This window comes from Sabethes cyaneus, chromosome 2 (genome assembly GCF_943734655.1).
Source record: "Sabethes cyaneus chromosome 2, idSabCyanKW18_F2, whole genome shotgun sequence".
In the NCBI taxonomy this organism is placed as follows: domain Eukaryota; kingdom Metazoa; phylum Arthropoda; class Insecta; order Diptera; family Culicidae; genus Sabethes; species Sabethes cyaneus.
In genome coordinates this window covers 214,527,053-214,547,160 of record NC_071354.1, presented here as the reverse complement: position 1 = coordinate 214,547,160, position 20,108 = coordinate 214,527,053, and the positions used below count along the sequence as shown (strand labels likewise).

Here is a 20,108-nt window from a genome sequence, read left to right as displayed (position 1 = left end):
AAAACTTCACTTTGTTGTAGTGTTAGTAAACATTTCGAAGAGTTCTTGGCCGCCCCTTGGAAGTTGGTGTCAATGTCATCACAATTTCATTGTTCGCATGATAGTAAGTAGCGTACTCCGCTACTACTACGCATTGAGGTGTACAGCGCGTTTCTTCGATCAAGGCGCTTAAAATTCACAATCGGTGCTGGCTTATCCCGCTGTAGAATAGCTTTTTCGTTTCGGTAAAGGGTGTCCACGGTAAAATTGCAACACGCTCAAATTGCTCTAACTTTTGAACTGTTGGGTAAAATTAAATCAAATTAGCATTTTCCTGTGTTAGCTTCAAGATCGTGTTCTTAAGTCCTAAATTAGATTTAGATGCTAAATGGAACAATAATACTGCAATAATAACTTCTTCTGTTCTAGATTTCATAGGATCATTCGCCTATGGCCTAGCTCTTCCGGTAGCCGTAGGAAATCCGACCCCGCCAAACCATTGGCTATCGAGATCAAAGTGTAGCGTCTTGGCCCTACCTGGTTTTCTCATCTCATCTGGGTTAAGCTTAACTTTAGAAGGCACCCATCGCAATTCGCGCACTTCCGTACTTTCCAAAATCTCCCTTATACGATGGGCTATGAAAGGCTTGTAGTACCACGAATCCCACCGGATCCATGATTGCGCGATTGTAGAGTCCGTCCAAAAATCGGCGAATAGAGTAGGATGGCCCGGAAACCAAAACACAATTGGGAGCACCTTCATCTTCGGTCGTTCGAAGGTAAGGTCATTCTACATATGACCTGAACATGAACGTGAAAAAAGTTTCATTCAAAAATTGCTTGCTCGTCCATACACATATGCAACCCGAAGCCAGCTAGGATGATGCAGTAACAAATTCTCCATCACGAAAGAATGTACACATAGCACATATTCTGAAATATAAGGATTTATTCAATTTCCGGAGAAGGAATAAAATAAGAACCATAGCGGAACGAAATTCACCAAACTTCATTGGAAGTGTAAATAGGCTAGCGAACATGAACGTGAATCAGTACTTGTGGCCTAAGCAGCACGTTCTCCTCAAGGACATTCGCTTCCGAAAGTGTCGCGGTATTCTGAAAACGTTCACTCGTTGTGTAAACCCGACGATGAACGTGAAATGAGTAATTCCCCATTGCGTTTGTTATTGCAAAGCGTGACACGTTTGTTCCTCGCCCCTCGGGATTTGGCGTTTCCGAGTGCGAGTACGCTAAACGAAAAGAGAAAGAGCGAGAAGAGAGAGAGAGGCGGGGGGACTCACCACTCGAATTTATTTACTAACTTTACTTATACACACCGCAAAGCGTGAGAGAACTCGCGCGCGAACGAAACGGCAGGTGAACTCAGTGAACGGAACAGAATTTGGCTACTAGATGGCCAGAATAAGAGGCAGCGATAGCCTCCCAGTTGGCTTCTATGTATGACGCCAGGTAATAAGCCAATCGTCGTATGTTCGAATCTTGACTATGAGAGGTTATTAGAATCAATAGGATCGTAGCACCTGGCCCTGCAATTGTCCTGCACTCTAACAGCTGCTTTTTTTTAAGAAGCAGCGATTTACCTAGTCGAAGGAGAATTCGCAGAGGGCCATAGCTGGTGAGTCAGTATTAGACATGTTACTAGACAAGAAAACAACTTGCAGATTCATCATCTGTTTGTTGACTTTAAAGCAGTGTACGATTCAGTCTAACGAAATGGTTTTACGACAAGCTAGTTAAGCTGATGCGTGTGGCGCTTGTTCGATCGAAATCATGCATTAGGATAGCAGGTGAACCTATTTCGCAAAAAAAAACTGATGCTCTAGCAAATCATGGACGCTGAAGAAAGCTGATCGACGAGCCCGAGAGTTTTTTGAGCGCAAAAATCTGCGATCTTTACTTGGTGCCAAAATGGAGTGTGGCACAGACGCATGAACTAAGAGCTGTATCATGTATCCAAATATGCTTATATAGCGAAGGTAGTAAAATGTGGCAAGCTGTAGTGAGCTGAGCACGTAGCCAGAATGCCCGACGAAAGAATAGCCAAAACTATCTCCATTAGAGAACCAGAAAAGGCTATAGGCTCATATGTCGAGTGAACACCATCAAAAAGACGCGTTTTCCTTCTAGTGTTTAGATAATCGTGAATGTCCGCCCGTGCGGCCCTGGAGAGCCATTCGCCATTGCGGTATGCTCCATTTTGATTTATTAAGGTTTATAGGATGGATATACGAAGGAAGTTCGACATCGTAGAGCTGCAAGAGGTATTCTGGGAAAAAAAACATACGTATAGGGATGGTCATACCGTGCGCGGTAATACACACGAACTGGGTGCAGCTTTCATAGTGATGGGCGAAATGCAGAAGTGAATGGTGGTGGCCGATGATGACAAAGACGAATTTTACACGCAGTTGGAGCGCGAATACGATCGCTGCCCAAAACATGGTGCCAAATCATCATCGGGATCTGTAATACTCAGGTTAGTTAGAAGGATGAATTTAAACGCAAACGTACAAAAACTGCCTAAGACTTGTCGACTTCGCCGCCTCTAGAAACATGACCATATGTGGTAATACCTTCTTCCAGCATAACCTCTACCATCGGCGCACCTGGAAATCACCCAACCAAACGGAATCACAAATCGACCACGTCGATAGTCAGCACTTTTCAGACTAAAACTAATTCGGCTCACTACCTAGTGATGGTTAGGATACGTCAAAAACTATCTATTGTGAACAACATACTATAGCGGCGCCCGCCACGTTATAATATAGCGCAACTAAAGCAAGCGGATGTCGTCGAAAGCTACCGCGTTGCCGGAAGAGGCAAGTTGGATGAAGCCCCCCTTCTGGACTGTTGGAATGCCGTGAAAACAGCCATTAACAGCGTAGCAGAGAATGTCCTAGGCCGTGTGGCACCGAATCGATGTAACGAATGATTTGATGAGGAGTGCCAGCAGATATTGGATGAGAATAACGCAACTCGAGTACAAATTCTGCGTAGAGCCTCCCGTCAGACCGTGGAACGATACAAACAGAAGCGGAGACAACAAGAAGAAGCGCTATCAGGAGGAGAAGGAGTGCGAAGAACTCGATTAGCTGTACCGCGTTCATGATACACGGAAATTCTATCAGAGACTCGACGAATCACGCAAAGGCTTTGTGCCGCGTGCCGAAATGTGCAGAGATAAAGATGAAGGTATCGTGACTAACGACCGTGCGGTGATCGAAAGGTGGAAGCAGCACTACGATGAACGCCTGAATGGCGTGCAGGCGGAAGATCATGATAGTGGAGTAAGTGACTTCATTGGTGCAGCAAGCAACGAAGATGTGTCACCCCCATCTATAAGGGAAATTAAAGAAGCCATTCAGCGGCTCAAGAACAACAAAGCAGCGGGAAAGAATGGCATTGCAGCGGAATTTATTAATGGGTCCGGACAAGTCTGCATCAACTGATTGTCAAGATTTGGGATACAGAACGACTGCCGGAGAAAGACGGGGTTATTTGCCCTATCTACAAGAAAGGCGATAAGCTGGATTGTGAAAAATACCGAGCGATCACTATCCTGAATGCCGCCTACAAATTGCTTTCTCAAGTCATCTTCTATCGACTACCGCCAATAGCCAATAGATTTGTGGGAAGTTACCAGGCCGGCTTCATGGAGGGTAGGTTTACAACGGACCTAATCTTCACCCTGCGGCAGATCTCCAAAAGTGCCGCGAATTCCGAGTCCCCACGCATCATCTGTTCATCGATTTCAAAGCCGCATATGATAGTGTAAACCGACAAGCTATGAAAAATTTTGGACGAAAATGACTTTCCGGGTAAGCTTACTAGACTTATCATGGCTACGATGGATGGGGTCCAGTGCTGTGTGATCGGAGTGTGATCTCGGGTGGATATTCGGACCCATTTGAAACTCGCAGGAGACTTTGACAAAGAGATGGTCTTTCCCGCCTGCTTTTCAACATTACGCTTTAAAGTAAGACGAGCAGCGATCGAATTGCGGGGCACGATTTTCAATAAATCCAGTCAATTTATTTGCTTCGCTGACGACGTGAATGCTGTCGGCAGAACTTTTGAAATGGTGGAAGATCAGTACACCAGACTAAAACGCGAAGCAGAGAAGACTGGGTTGAAGACAGATACGTCTGAAACGAAGTATATGCTGACGGGCGGGACCGAGCGCGAAAAGGCCCCGCTTGGGCAGTACCGTGGTAATAGACGGGGATGAGTCTGAGGTAGTCGACGATTTCGTATACCTTGGCTCACTGGCAACAGAGGGAAAAGTTATGTTCCAGGTGTCGAGTGAACACCATCAAAAAGACGCGTTTTCCTTCTTCTAGAATTATTGTTGTATGCTCCGTTTCGATTTGATTCATTGAAAGGATTGATGATGGTGAGATAGATAGATGCCAATATCAATATTGTTTGACGAGAGAAATTCCATAAGGTGCTCACCTCGATTGTTGAAGTCGATACTTCCCCACAAAGTGTGATGACCATTGGCGGTTTTAATGATTTCCCTGCAGTGTTTGACGAAATACGCGACTTCTTCAGTGGGCACTGGGAACCACAGCAGCATTGTCAGGAGAGTACCTACATATGTTGATGCAATATTCTTTTTATATTCCTCTGGCGTTTGTTACCTCAATTCTGGCCGGGACAATTTCCCGTAGGATAAACTCTGTAATAGGAAAGTATTATTTAATATTGTATTAACCAGTAGCTTTCGAACAGTCTTGCTTGGATGTATATATGCATAAGGAAAGCCACCATTAGTTCAAAGTCCTGCTAATGTATGTGGATAGACTTACAGTAGATCCAAATTTGATTATTAAATAAATTTCATACTAATGCTTACTCACTTACTAGCTAATTGGGCCGTGTTGGCCGATCTAGCAGAACAAGGGACGAAATCAGATAACTCCACTGCCGACGGTTAGTCACAATGGCTGTCACCTGCCACCAGGACAGGCTCTCGTCTACAGCCCGGATGTCGTTGGCTAAGCTGCGTCGCCAGGTGCCTCTTGGTCTGCTTTTTTTTCGTTGTTCTTGCGGATTCCAGTCGAGGGCTTTTCTGCAGATCTCGTTCGCTTCATTCCTCAACATTTGTCCGATCCACTTCCACTCGGCTGCTGACTCCTGGTTGAGCGCATCCTCAAGCAGTAATTCTTGTGCGTATTCCGGGATTATGAGCACCTTCCGTAATAATCAAATTCATTGCACTTTCACTTTCAACTTAGGTACATGAAGGTTTGTTGGTTAGAAGGGCGCAACATAATGATTGTGTCAGGCATTCAGGAGTTTCCTCCTAGAGAATCCGGTTGACTACTCACTCGATCTTCCATTCTTTCACTCATATGATGCCTCTGTATTTCAACTTTCTCCTTAATTTATCAGATAATGCATTGAAGAATAAAAAGTGAATATATGGGGCACTTTTAAATATGAAATTGAATTCACAAAATATTGTGCGTGAAGGTTTCTAATGAATTTGTGAGCGAAAACAGTGTTTGAAAAATTCTCGGTATCCCAAATTCTCAGATTCAGTACTCTTGAACCTAGAATCGTAGAGCAAAACTTTTTTGATGAAAATGTAAGCTAATTTTTTCAATAATTCAGAAAAATATTATCTGGGAAAAGTTTTTTATGAAATTTTCAACGGTGTTCAAATTTATTCCACTAACATGCCCTTTCTCAACCGTCAATCGATTTTCATCTCGATAAGTCACGATTCTCATTGTTTTTTGCTGCTTCTGCATGTATTACGTATAGGAAAAACGTCTTTGTGTTGCTCTTGGGCTCTTTTCTTCCTCCAGACAATTTTTACAGAGTGCACTTTACAGGTTATAGGGTTGCCATTATGCTTAGTGATAATTTAAATGAATTAATAAATGAAAAAATTCAAGTATAGTAACGGAATTAAGCATCTGAATTTATCTGACTTGATTGTTTACCCCGCTTTTTGCGAGGCTTCCCCTTTTTCGTCGACAGAGTGGTACCGCAACAATCGAGCAAATGCTGTTTTTTCTCTTTTCCGGTCTGGAACGGAGTCGCACACTTTGGACATTGGCCCAGATGACGCTGATTCTAGAAAAATAGATCAGAATTAGATACAATATATATTTCGCTGTTCTCAGAAAATCATACCCGTGTTGTTCGAATGTACCCCCACAGATGATTGGGATCTGGCTTGACACGTACATTCGTCCTAACCCCATGGTCAACGAGCATATGTTTGTTGTAATTACGGTGGTAAAAGTAATCCTTTCCGCAACAAACGTAATCGTTACTAAGAGATAAATACCAAATAAAAGATAATTGGGCCAAGTGCTTTCTAAAAAAGCAACGCGCTAAGCTTACCGGTAAGTAATACAGGTATGAGCTTCCATCAGCTCGTTCGATGCAAAAACATCCAAACAAGTTCCGCACTCGAGCTCTTGTGGGCTGGCGTGTCGCAATTTGTGCGTACTCAACGCATCTGAACTATTGAACACCAGCAGACAAATATCACAGAAAAACCGAACCTGAATCTGGAAGACAAAACCGTTTCAGATACAGCTGGCGTCATAAGAAGCATTTGTTTGATGAAAAAACTATTACCCCATGCACATACTCAATGTGATCTCGCAGAAACTCTGTTCTGAGAAATGCTTCTCCGCAATGTTCACAGGCCACGGTTATTTTTTCGTGTACCATTCGTTTATGCCGCCTAAGGGCGGCTAACTTGAGAAATGATTTACTACACCGATCACATTTGTGCAATCTGTTATCAGTGTGCCCATTCATATGGTCCGTCATAGAAGACTTCCTGTAAACAACGAGAATGTAGGTAGGGGTAATAGGGGCATAATGAGCATACGGGGCAGAATGGGCCACCGTTCGTTTGGGCATATTGGACGATCAATTTCGCTAATTTGACTAATGACCTTGTTGATAATGTTCTTAATAAGCATCTCAACAAAAATCGCGTCCAAATTCGTTGACATGTCTGAGATATTGAGAAAAAGCTCGAGCTGATTCAGGATTGTAAAAATACTATAAGAATTGCAACCCACAAAATAAGCTCTATAGCCATTTGTTGCGTGCTATGGATTTCTCCACTCCATATATGGTTACTATTAGCATATATGAACAATTTCTTTGTATAATTGAGATATTTTGTTGTTTTATCGCATTATTATAATTATTTTTGATTAGCATAGCTATAAGGGGCATAATGAGCATACCTGGCAATGTATTTGTACATAACCAATAAACGCTTGAAAGTAATATAAACATTAAAATTACACAGTCAAGTATAATGCTGCGTAATTGTGCGCAAAAATCAACCCGAAAATAGCGGTTACAGAGCAAAAATTGTGTCTTTCATCTACCTGCCACTTGAACCGCCATGTTGCCTATGTTGTTCAACTGAAAAAAAATCGTTAAATAGAAACAATCATAAAACAACCGCTGAATGAAATCAAAATAGTCACCATTTCTCTTTTCTTCTATATGATATAGTCTTTTATGTTATTTACCTGTAAAAACTGGTTAAATTGGTAACTTTAACTAACGTGCCCATATTGCCCCGTATGGTGGCCCATTATGCCCCGTATGGTTTGTGAACGACGCAAAAAGTATCATTTTTTAAACATTTAAATTTGATGGCTGTTCATAGTCAAGCAATATTCTAACATTGTTGATTTATCAAAGACATGTCAAATCGTAAGTTTATGGCAATTATTAGAATTTTAATTACGCGCTACATGTTTTATGAAGCGTTTTGCTTAGGTGGCCCATATTGCCCCTACCACCCCTAGTGGAAAACTAACTATCAAACAAGCTTCTATCATACCGCTTAAACCGAACACCACATATTTCGCAAGGAAAGAAGTAAGCTGCATTATGTCTAACGTTAATGTGAGTGCGTAGATCCTGTTTCGTGTTGGTACGAAGACCGCAGTACGTACAGCAGTGGCTGTACAAGTTCAAATGCCGTTCTTTATGGTTGGCTAATCTGCCGGCATTCCCGAATCGCATCCCGCACGTGTCACAAATATGTGGTTTATGAATTCGTTCGTTATGTTTGCGACGGGATCGAGAATCCGGGAATATTTCCGTACACGTGGTATCAAAGCACGGATATGTTTTACTTTTTTTTCTTGCAGCCTCTGGAATTAGTTCGGCTATTTCATCAGCCGTACACTCTTCTGCAAAAATCCCTATCGGTTCTTCACCTTGTCCAGCTTTTTTCTGTTCTACAGTCATTTTCGCCACATAATATTTGGGAAATTCTTCTAACAAATCTTCTACCGTAACTGGTTGCTTCGTGCAAAGGTCAAGATCCTTAAACAAAATTGCAAGCTTGGCTGATTTGCTTTGAAACAGTTCAATCATCGGAGCTGAATTAGAATGTTTCAACTCTGCTAGTGAATTCATAAACAAATGCATGTTAAGCAACTTTGCGCGAAATTTGGCGAAAAATTTAAGTGATTCGTAACAATCCTGACAAATCGCTTGAGGAAGCAGTGCAATGTTGGGCTGAAAAGGAAATGCTGAGAGTATAATCAACAATAAACAATGAATCTACTAGGTATAAGTACCTCTGCAATTTCGATAGTTATCGCCGTGATAAAGCTCTCTATAGTGCCGTCAAAAACTGGATCTTTTTTCTTCAGTGGAATCATTCCTTTTTTCGTCGCAGGTTTGAAACACAACCGGCAGACAATAGGATACTGTTCTAATTTTAAAAGGACCATTTTGAAGCTTCACTGCATCAGATTTTTGGTAAACTTTCAGCAAATACCTAATCTTATAAAACACGAAAGCAGTCGAAGGAAAAGAAAAGGATGGATCCATGGATGATGGATCAGATACAGAGAACAGAGCTGCCAGATAGTGGCTTTTGTGCCGGTGACAGTTGAAATATGGTTGAAATTATGTAGTCGTTGAAACGCATAGACTTGCGGATGCAACACAGTTGTGATTCGAAAAATCTTCAACCGATATGTAGTTGGCGCTGCAGTAAAAATCTTGAAAATAATGCAATCTTTAATAAAAGTATTTAAAATATTTGAAAATTAAAGTCTATCTTCATTATATTTTTAAATTGTACTAAGTATACTTACTTCCATCAGCCGAGAGCCGGGGTGGTTATTACCGTAATAAGAATTTCGTTTCCACTATACTCGGTGCTGGGGGCTACTAAGTATATAGAGCTTGCTAAGCCCAGTGCAAAAGGCTACAAAAACTTATCGTTTATCACTCAAACGTATGTTTTTTTACCGGGGTATAACTGGGGGAAAACAAAAACAAACGTGTAAAATCAATGTAAAATCTAACAACAGCAACAACAAATCGCGCGTCGATGTGTGCGTACGGTAAACGTCAGCAAGCTCAATAGTCGCCAACTCTGCGCGTCCCAACACACGCAAGTCGGTTGAACCTGGTCGACCTATCTTTAAAGTACTTAGCAAAAAACTCACGGACTTTCTTTTTGTTTAGCGGAACGAAGGGAAAGTCCGTGAGTTTTTTGCTAAGTACTTTAAAGTGGCGACGAGCCAAAACGGTTAGCTACGCGTGTGTTTGAATAAGTGCATAAAGTGGCATTTAGTGGTAGCTGAAATTTCGCTACACAGTGTTTTGTACAGGGCGATAATTTGGTGCCGTTCGGTAGCGTTTTTGAACGCCGAATTTGGGCAGAATCTAGAGCAAATTATCAACTTTAAATCAGCGCAAGGTAAGTGAATAAGCCACAGGGCTTTTTTAGTGAAAAGTGGAACGCCATTTTAGTGTATTTTAGGATTTTTTTTTTGACAAAGTGATCCGCAAGCTAAGCATTTTTTAGTGATTTTGCCTTTGTTTTTCTTTTTCTCCTTTTTGCTAGTTTTGCCAGTCGGTTGCAAAGCAACGCTCTCAGCATCGGCAACATAGTTGCATGCTACGGTATAGAGTTGTATAGAGTACACTAACGCAATCTGGGCTTTTCTTTCGCCGATTGCCGGTTCGTTGTGTTTACCTTTTTCAAGGTATAAAAAGTTGGCGATTGACCGGGTTTTTCGCGCTAGAGGCGGGCGAAATACGGAATTACGATTTCGGACGGAGCGTTCAAAGGATCCTGGAGACGGGCTTTGTTGTACCAGCTACACAAAGGCGGCCGTGGCCATTTCGTGTACGACAAGATTCCGGACAAAGGCTGTGACCATTTCGTAGGTCTGAATAGATTGCGGACAAAGGCGGAGGTGACCATTTTTTAGGATCCCGGACAAAGGCGCTATTCTGTGGAGCACACAAAGGCGGAAGTGCCTTTTCAAATCCGGTGGAACGGACAATAGCGAGGAGCTTCACGGTTTTGTTTAACAACTGATTAGACAAGGTACGTTTTTTTTTGTCTATTATTTTTAAATTGCCTTTTATATTTATTATAAAAATATATCTTTAGTCGCTTTGATCTGGTGCAGGTATGGCGTTAATGGGGACAATAGACCCATACGTCTTTGGCACGTCTTTTTCGAATTATGTAGAGCGGCTAGAGTATTTCTTTTCGTGTAATGACATACCGCAAGATAAAAAGAAAGATATTTTTATGAGTTTCTCGGGAATGCATGTTTTTGAGGAACTCAAATTACTTTATCCTGGTATAGAGCTGAGAACTCTTACCTATGAGGCAATTACAAAAAAACTAAAGGAGCGTTTTGATAAAATCGAATCAGACACGATTTTGAGGCATAAGTTTAGGTCTAGGAAACAAGGTGCAACAGAAACTGGTGAAAATTTTATACTTGCCGTAAAGCTTCTCGCAGAGCAATGCGATTTTGGAGAGTTTCGCGATTCCGCTATTAAGGACCAATTGATATACGGGATTTACGATAAGAAATTGCAAAAAGACATTCTTGAAATTGATAATTTGACGTTGAGAATTGTGGAACAGAAGATTAAGAATAAAGAAATTATAATGTCAAGTACAAGTGCTTTAAATTCGGATTATAATACTGGTGTTAACGCTGTTCGGAATCGTTTAGGAAATCGTGAATCGGATTATAGGCCGCGGAATTCAGTTGATAGAGGTCGTGACAGATTTAGAGGTAGAGATAGGATGAACAATAGCTATCATAGAGGTAATGATAGAAGGCGCTCACGTTCGGGGCGCAGGAATTCCAGTCGTGGAAGATATGCCAACTTTATTTGCAATTTTTGTAATCGGAAGGGTCACATCCAGAAAAATTGCTACCGTTACAAAAATCAGAGGAAGAATTCCGTAAAGTTCATCGCAGAGACGCCTAGTTCTGACAATGTGTACGACTATTTTAAAAAACTGAGGGTCGACTATGACAGCGATGATTCTCCAGGTGATTATCCATGTCTTATGATTAGATCCGTTAATAGGATTGCTGAACCTTGTTTCCTAGAAGCTGACATTGAGGGTAGATTGATAAAAATGGAAATTGATAGTGGTTCATCAGTTTCGGTGATGAGCAAATCTGATTTCTTCAAACATTTGCTAAATGTTCCATTGAAAAATAACAATAGAAAGCTTTTGGTGGTAAATGGATCGACATTGGAGATACTGGGCAGTGCTTTTGTGAGAGTTTCAACCAATAATAGAGAGGCTTTGCTAGAACTTATAATTTTAAACAGTGAACATCGCTTTACTCCACTAATGGGGAGAGACTGGCTGGATGTTTTTTGTGAAGGTTGGAGGCAGCATTTTTCGAATATATTTTCAATAAATGCTACTTTTCCAAAGAATCGTTCTGAAATGATAGTAAGCAATATAAAGGACAATTACAAAAGCATTTTTGATAAAAATCTATCTACTCCTATTATTGGTTTTGAGGCTGATTTGGTGTTGCGGGAGGATACACCGATTTTTAAAAAGGCGTATCAAGTCCCTTATCGTTTGAAGGAAAAGGTTGATAATTATTTAATAAAACTTGAGAAGGATAAAATCATTTCTCCCATTAAAACCAGTTTATGGGCCTCGCCGGTGATAGCGGTTATGAAGAAAGATAACACGATTAGACTTGTCATAGACTGCAAGGTGTCTATAAACAAAGTTTTGATTCAAAATACGTACCCATTACCTTTAGCGCAAGATTTATTTGCATCCTTGTCTGATTGTAGTTGTTTTTGTTCCTTGGACTTATCTAATGCTTATACACAACTTAATTTATCAGAGAAATCACGGAAATTTGTCGTTATTAATACATCAAGAGGACTTTTCACTTACAACAGGCTTCCTCAAGGTGCTTCTTCAAGTGCTGCAATTTTTCAGCAAATAATGGACACGGTTTTAAAAGGACTAGATATGGTCTTTTGCTATTTAGACGACGTGTTGGTTGCTGGAAGAGATTTTGAGGATTGCCATAAAAGGCTTCTATTAGTTTTAGACAGATTGCATGAAACTAATATCAAGGTTAACTTTGATAAATGTAAGTTTTTCGTGAAAGAGTTGCTTTATTTGGGACACGTAATATCAGGGGAGGGCCTCAAGCCAAACCCAGAGAAAGTAGCAACTATTCAGCAAGCTAAGAAACCAGAAAATGTTACCCAATTAAAAGCTTTTCTTGGCCTCATAAACTATTATGGCAAATTTCTTCCTAATTTATCTGCAATTTTAAGTCCATTGTATAAGTTATTGCTAAAAGATGTTAAGTATGTGTGGAGTTCTATATGTGACAAAGCCTTTAATGAATGCAAATTACAGCTGCTCAATGCTAGTTTATTAGTTTTGTACGATCCCAAAAAACCAATTATAGTCTGTGCTGATGCTTCATCCTACGGATTAGGAGGAGTGATAGCTCACACTATCGGTGGAGTAGAAAGGCCGATCAGTTTCACCTCTTTTTCGCTGAATACAGCACAAAAAACTTATCCGATCCTGCATTTGGAGGCACTGGCAATAGTATCAACGATAAAGAAGTTCCATAAATACCTGTACGGCCAGAAATTCACGGTATATACTGACCATAAGCCGCTTTTAGGAATTTTCGGTAAATCGGGACGTAATTCAATTTTCGTGACTAGGTTGCAACGTTACATAATGGAGTTGTCCATTTACAATTTCGATATTTTGTACAGACCATCGGATAAAATGAGCAACGCCGATTTTTGTTCCAGATTTCCTTTAAGCAACGAGGTTCCTAAAGCTGTTGATAGTTATAGCGTGAATAGTTTAAATTTTTCTATTCAACTGCCTCTCGATTCTTCCGTAATAGCTAAAGAGACCCAGAATGACCAATATCTTCAACAGGTAATATATTTTACAAAGCATGGTTGGCCAGAAAGATTAGAGAGAAGTTTCAGAAATATTTATTCACAACATAAGGATTTAGAAATCACGGACGGTTGTTTAGTTTTCCAGAACCGTGTAGTAATACCATTTTCGCTCCAAAATAAGATATTGAAGCTACTCCATGCAAATCACGTAGGGATTATCAAGATGAAACAATTAGCAAGAAGATATTTATACTGGTTTGGCATTAATAACGACATTGAGCGTTATGTTAAAAAATGTGACGTTTGTGCAAAAATGGTTTCTGTGCCAGGGCAAAACCTTACATTTAAATGGACGCCAACTACTCGACCGTTTAGTAGAATCCATGCGGATTTTTTCTACCATGAAAGAAATGTATTCTTGCTAATTGTAGACAGTTTTTCGAAATGGTTAGAAGTAATATGGATGAAGTATGGAACGGAAGCCGAAAAAGTTATTAAAAACATGCAAAGTTTATTCACTCGTTTTGGTCTACCGGATGTTGTGGTGACGGATAATGGACCACCGTTTAATTCCCAACAATTTATTTCTTTTCTTGAAAGACAAGGGATCAAGGTGATGAAAAGTCCGCCTTACCATCCACAAAGTAATGGTCAAGCGGAACGCTTAGTACGAGTGGCTAAGGATATTTTAAAGAAATTTCTCCTTGATCCCGAGATAAAGAGTTTAAGTATCCAGGATAAACTGGACTACTTTTTGTTTGGTTACCGTAATACTTGTCTGACAGAGGGAGGAGATTTCCCGTCTGAAAGAGTTTTGTGCTATAAACCGAAAACGCTTTTAGATTTGACAAACCCTAATAAAAACTTCAAAAAAATGATTAAGCAATCCAAATTTGACGATGAAGAAAAGCATGTTCAGTTTGAAAAGGCACTTAAAGATCCGTTCAATAAACTAGTTTCAGGAGACAAGGTTTATTACAGAAATCATAATATGAAAGAAACACAGAAATGGTTAGAAGCGACGTTTGTTAAAAGAATCTCTTTGAATACTTTACAGATCTCGATCGGATCAGCCTTGATCTCGGCCCACAGGGGGCAGATTAAGCTCAGTGAAACTGAACGCAGGCGCAATACGGCGCTTCAGTTGGACCGGTTTACACCTACGCTATGCCGGGGTTCAAAAAGGCGACATGAAGGCTCCGATGACGACGAACCATTCCGGGGATTTTCGCCGAACTTGGAACTACCTGTACCAACTAGAAACGAAGTACACCCGAATGTTTTACGATCAAAGGATTCAAGAGTTCAACACGACTCTTCTCGAAGCAACAGTGATAAAGATCTGCGTAGATCTAGCCGAGCTAGAAAAAAGAAGTTCGATGGAAGCTATGTTTATTATAAATGAAATGTTCAATATTCGATTGAATTCTAATGTTATAATTTCAATAATTTCGAATTTATTATGTTGTAAATAGTTGTAAAAATATTAAGCATAAGTTCGATCCTAAGGGTGAAGGCATTGTAATATATATACAGTTCGGTTAATAATCAAGTAGAGTGTAGAAGTTGATCTTTAGTCTAGTGGGCATAGATGTCCGAACCCATTGATGATCCAGCTGTCATTTCGATTGCTATTGATATTGTTCGCTCTTCGGTAAGAATTTAGCTGAAAGCTAAATTGGTTCGATATGTTAGAATAAACTCGATCGTCAAAGTGGAAAGTTTACTTTTCCCTTCGTTCCGCTAAAAAAGAAAGTCCGTGAGTTTTTTGCTAAGTACTTTAAACTATCAAGTACGTTGGACTCTTTCACTGCACAAACGTCCAGCATCTTTGCAACGTGGCCGGCCCACCGTATAGTCTCCCAGCATTTGACAGGGTTGGGTTTAGTTTCGACGCATTGATTTGTAACCCTAGGAGAATTGTGTTCCGTTTTTAATCTGGTGTTGCAAGGTTTCTATAGAAATGATGTCGAGCTCATCTGCGAAGGCTAGGAGTTGGCTTCTCTTGCTCGTTCTCTCGTTTCGATGCCCGCTCGCTGGATCCCACCTTCAATAGCGATATTGAAAAACATACAGGACAGTCCATCCCCTTGCCGCAACCCTCTGCGCGATTCAAAAGGACTCGAGTGTCCCCGAAACGCGCATGTAGCACATCACTCGCCCCAGATTAGCTTTGATCAACCATGTCAGTTTGTCCGGAAAACCAACCATCTGCATTATCTGCCATAGCTGTCCGCGTTCAACTGTACCGTATACCGTCCTGAAATCCACAAAAATACGATGCGTGGGCACACTGTATTCCCGACATTTCTGGAAGATTTATCGGAGAGTAAAAATTCGCCCTACGAATCCTCTTGCTATGTATTGCAGACAGGCGACGCACGCAACAAAATCTGGGAGAGCATTTTTTTCCATGTGTGGACTCATCACTGCGACCAGTATAGTTGATCTATTGTGATATCGCCCGGGTGTTTGCTGTACGACCTGCACTGCATTTCTTTTTGCTATAATCGCTATTGAATGAGCGATATGCTTATTAAATTTTATGCGTGCTTGAACTACTTTACCCCCTTATTCCTCGCTGCCAGTCCTATCCCATATTATAGCCGTCGTTCCAGGCGAGGACTTATTCGTACTTCTGACCAGTACGCTTCCCAGGTAACCAATAAGCATTTCCAATGCAATTTAAATGCAAGCCAATAAACATTAAGGTTGCCTTAAATGCTATTTTGGCTAAATATGCGGCTACTTTACTGTTAGCCCTCTTATAGTGCTAACAATGCTTATTTGCAGCTAGTTACCGACAAGAAGAATTTAAATAGAATTGTGGATGCCAATTTACAACCATTATGCAGTCAAAAGACTGATAAACGATTGATTTACTGCTTATACTAATGCTTGTTGGTTACCTGGGTTAACTATAGGAGGGACATTTGCACTGTCAGGAGGCTTCAAAGAGTAAATATAGAATTCAGCATGAAGAAAGGGTAAATGGAGTGGCCTGAGAATAAACTCATACTAAAGTCACTAGACATCGAATGGCTTGATTCCACTAAGATTCGAACCCACGACCACTCGCTTGTCAATGCAGACTCGATAATCTTGCGGCTAGGGAGCTTCTCTGTCGTACTGGGGTCCCTTTTTGTAGATGGGACAGACTACAGCTTTCATCCACTGCCCCGGTATTTTCTACTCCTCAAAAATTCTTGACATTATCAAGGGAAGTAATTGTGCTAAGTATATGTGGTTTATGGTTTTAAACCAGTCGTGTATTATAATTGGGGTTTCCATATATTGCTAAGTAGCTGATACATCACCCGACATGGATGGATCAGCTTGATACCTTAATTACAACCAATTTACGCAATTAATGCGACGAACTATACGCTTGTTTTGATATGGCTCTGACATTTAGGAAAAATTTGTTCAAAATGGTCAGTCCATGCAGTTTGAGCCCCAGACGCATTCGAGTTCCAAACGTCAAGAGTGAAACACGTCTTTCCGGAAAGTGAATAAGAAAATCCTTAGTTAAATAATTCAGTTCTCTGTAGAGTAGCAGCGTTAATCACGTGATTTACTACAAGTGATTCAAAAATTTATAAATTCATATTGTTAAGGTGAAAATATCATTTTTTCGACCCAAGGGGCGATAAAGGACGCCATAAGTTAAAAGTGAGGTTAAGCCCATCATAAGGCGAAAAATGACACGTGCTTTCAGATATTGCAAGAAGTAAGAAGCCGTAACATGTTAGCAGGAAACGGGGTCAAAAGGAAACATCTCGAAGTTCCGGCATACACCCAAACTAGCAGGACCATGGAAAAAGTAGACTATCACTATGTTTTTGGAGATCAAAGTCCTTTTCGAGTAATGGTGGAGATGAACATACAAAATGAAGCTCACACTATCAATAAACTAACGCTTGCCAGCACATTGCGCAAAATGGCGATGTACAAAGCACACATTACCGATATGAAAAATGTTGGACGAAACAAAGTACTGATATATCTAAATAATTATCAAATCGCCAACCGTCTCACAACAGATCCAGTATTAAAAGAAAAAAACTACCGGGCCTACATCCCGCGTCATTTGGTTTCCGTAACAGGAGTCATATCTGGAATACCCTTTGTTGCTTATGCAACAAAGGGAAACGGTTTCCGTAATTTTAAATTTTTGTATTTACGCAAATTAAAATTTTCCTGTAACAGTTGATAATTCGTAATTATTTTTAGTAGCACATTAAATCTATTACATACGTTTGTAAGTTTCCTGGATTTTCTGTAATTTCAACCGGAGCGATAGCGAAACTGTTTGCACGGGTCTAAGCTAGGTTTAATGTTAAATAAGTATTCGTTTTATCAATAGCTTCAAGTAGAGTCGTACTAACCTTATTTAAGTTTTATACTCTAGATAATTTATACTAGCATTAAGCAAAACTCCGTACTATTATTAAGTAAATTTTAGCCTTATCAGCAGTATTTATCCGTACTATATAGCAATAACTTTTAATCCCACTATTATTTAATTATCTTTAAGAAAATGTCCGTAGAAAGCGATTTTAATTCTCCTCGTGACTTGCAAGAATCGGCAGTGACAGTTCTCCATCCAATGTTTACACACCACGGTCAACTGTATGCAAGGTGAGTCCAGTTCAGCGATCCATGTGTTCAACAGTAGGTGCGGCGTATGCGCAACAGTCCCCCCCAGTGATCGGATCTTTGTTCGACTCACTTTCGTTTGCACCTACGTCTAGGACTGCCAGCTTCACCGCGGGCTTTTCGTAGAGACCAAAGGCAGTCTGTATAACTGCCGACCGGACTTGTCCATCTGTGGAAGTCTTCACTGACACTACTCTTCCTTTAGGCCAGCAGTTCCTTGGCATGTTGGGATCCACTATAATGACGATCTCACCCACAGCGATTGGCTTGGTTGGATAGAACCATTTGGTTCGTCGAGTTATTGTGGGCAGATACTCTGCAACCCAGCGTTTCCAAAAATGATTGGCCAGGGCGTCTGATGCTCGCCACGACCGTTGCAGTGCCAGCGGACAGTCAGAAAAGGGAACAAGCGGCTTCAGTCCGTTTGATGAACCAACCAAAAAATGATTAGGGGTCAAGGCCGGCGCAGAGCGGTCATCTACGGGAACGTATGTTAACGGCCGACTATTAACAATATTCTCCACCTGAATTAGATAGTTCCTCAAAACCTCCTCTGTGAGTACCCGTTGGGGCTTGACACGAGCCAAAATCTTTTTTACTGATTGGATCAGCCGCTCCCAACAACCACCCATATGTGGTGAGGCCGGAGGGTTGAAACGCCATAGAGTTGACGGTGTAGTGAATTCTCTTAGCAAGGGGTCCATGTCTAACGCGGCCACTGCGTCTTTCAGTTCTTTGTCTGCCCCTACAAAATTTGTTCCACGATCGCTAACTATTTCGATAGGAGTTCCCCGACGTGCGAAACAGTTCTGTAATGCTAGAATGCAGGAACTCGTATTCAACGAAGCAGCTAATTCGAGGTGTATAGCTCTAGTTGTTAAGCATGTTACAATAACACCCCATCGTTTTTCGTGCCGCCGACCTACTACTATGTGAAATGGTCCAAAATAATCGACGCCAACATAAGAAAATGGTCTAACAAAGGCTGCCAGTCTAGCTTTAGGTAGAGGAGCCATCGCAGGGGGTATGGGTCTGGCTCTAAGTATTTTACACATTTGACAGCTTCGCTGTACTTGGTCGCATACGGTTCGTACGCGCGGAATATAAAACGCTTTACGCACTTCGTTCACACAAGTCTCACGACACTGATGATGAAAACGTAAGTGGACGTCATGGACAATAAGGCGTGTCAAATGATGATTTCGAGGTAATACAATCGGATATCTATCATTGCTGTCTATGAAGTCGCACTCGGCTAGTCGACTATGTATGCGCATCACCCCGTTTTCGTCTACGAACGGGCTAACTTTATATAAACGACTTTTGTTATTGAGGCGATTTCCCGCCAATAAGAGCGCGAATTCATCTGCGTATTCATCTTGTTGAGCTCTCGTGTAGTGAAACACTTCAGCGTCGAAAAGTTCCTTTTGCGTTAGCGGCTCAACGATCATTCGCTGGTTACTCATCCTCCGTTTTATGTTGGCAATGTAACGCAGTACGTAGGCAGTGACACGACGGAGACGATTCCACGACGAGAAGTGCTGTGGTCTTAGGACAGAACAGATTCGATCGTCCGAGAAATGCAATGAAATAAAGGACGGTCGGATTTCTACGTTAGTGGACTCGACGTTTAACGATGACATTGGCCACTCACTTTCCGGCTTCCACAGAAATGAAGGTCCCTCAAACCAACGGCTAGTAGATCTTAGATCCGGTTTCGATTTCCACTTTGTGGCGTCATCAGCCACGTTCAACTTAGTCCCCAGCCAGCGCCACTCAGATATGTTTGTCGCTTCCAGAATTTCACCCACACGAAAGGCCACATACTGCGAAAATCGTCGATGATCTGATTGCAGCCAACATATGACGTCTCGCGCATCCGTCCAGAAGTAACGTCGAGCAATTTTGATAGAATGGTTTTCTTCCACGTTTTTAGCTAGGCGTGTACCAACAACGGCAGCCTGAAGTTCTAGGCGCGGAATGGAAACAAACTTGATGGGCGCTACCCTGGTCTTGCTTGCAATTAATGTACATTGCACGCAACTTTCATATTCAATACGGAAGTAGGCTACCGCGGCATAGCCGTTTTCACTAGCGTCCACGAACGTATGCAATTCCACTGTAGCCTCCGAGAGGCTTATTTTCCCTTGAAAATAGCAGCGCGGAATCTCTACCGATTCTAATTCTGGCAATACACGCAACCAAGTAAACCACTTTTGCAGCTCTTTCTCGGCTATCGGCTCATC

General features: G+C 41.2%; 2 protein-coding genes across 4 annotated transcripts; one reads left to right on the top strand and one right to left on the bottom strand.

The window, feature by feature from the left end:
• Nucleotides 1–5,922: 5,922 nt before the first annotated feature.
• On the bottom strand, nucleotides 5,923–8,769 carry LOC128736628 (zinc finger protein 729-like). Its single transcript, XM_053831115.1, has 6 exons — nucleotides 8,589–8,769; nucleotides 7,841–8,526; nucleotides 6,604–6,811; nucleotides 6,364–6,533; nucleotides 6,151–6,292; nucleotides 5,923–6,090 (listed from the first exon to the last, which is right to left on the bottom strand). Exons 1-6 carry the CDS (start codon nucleotides 8,742–8,744, stop codon nucleotides 5,923–5,925), a joined length of 1,530 nt encoding a protein of 509 aa, XP_053687090.1. The 5' UTR covers nucleotides 8,745–8,769.
• A 716-nt stretch (nucleotides 8,770–9,485) lies between these two features.
• LOC128736976 (uncharacterized protein K02A2.6-like) lies at nucleotides 9,486–14,944 on the top strand. Of its 3 annotated transcripts, XM_053831499.1 has the most exons (4): nucleotides 9,486–9,724; nucleotides 9,872–10,193; nucleotides 10,242–10,360; nucleotides 10,427–14,944. In XM_053831499.1, the coding sequence occupies exon 4, from the start codon at nucleotides 10,448–10,450 to the stop codon at nucleotides 14,606–14,608; it is 4,161 nt and encodes a 1,386-aa protein (XP_053687474.1). In that variant the 5' UTR covers nucleotides 9,486–9,724; nucleotides 9,872–10,193; nucleotides 10,242–10,360; nucleotides 10,427–10,447; the 3' UTR covers nucleotides 14,609–14,944. The 3 variants fall into 3 exon arrangements, 2 of the variants coding, with proteins under 2 accessions (XP_053687474.1, XP_053687473.1); XR_008412018.1 differs by having other exon boundaries at nucleotides 9,872–10,360; nucleotides 14,261–14,943; XM_053831498.1 differs by having other exon boundaries at nucleotides 9,872–10,360.
• The last annotated feature ends 5,164 nt before the right edge of the window (nucleotides 14,945–20,108 follow it).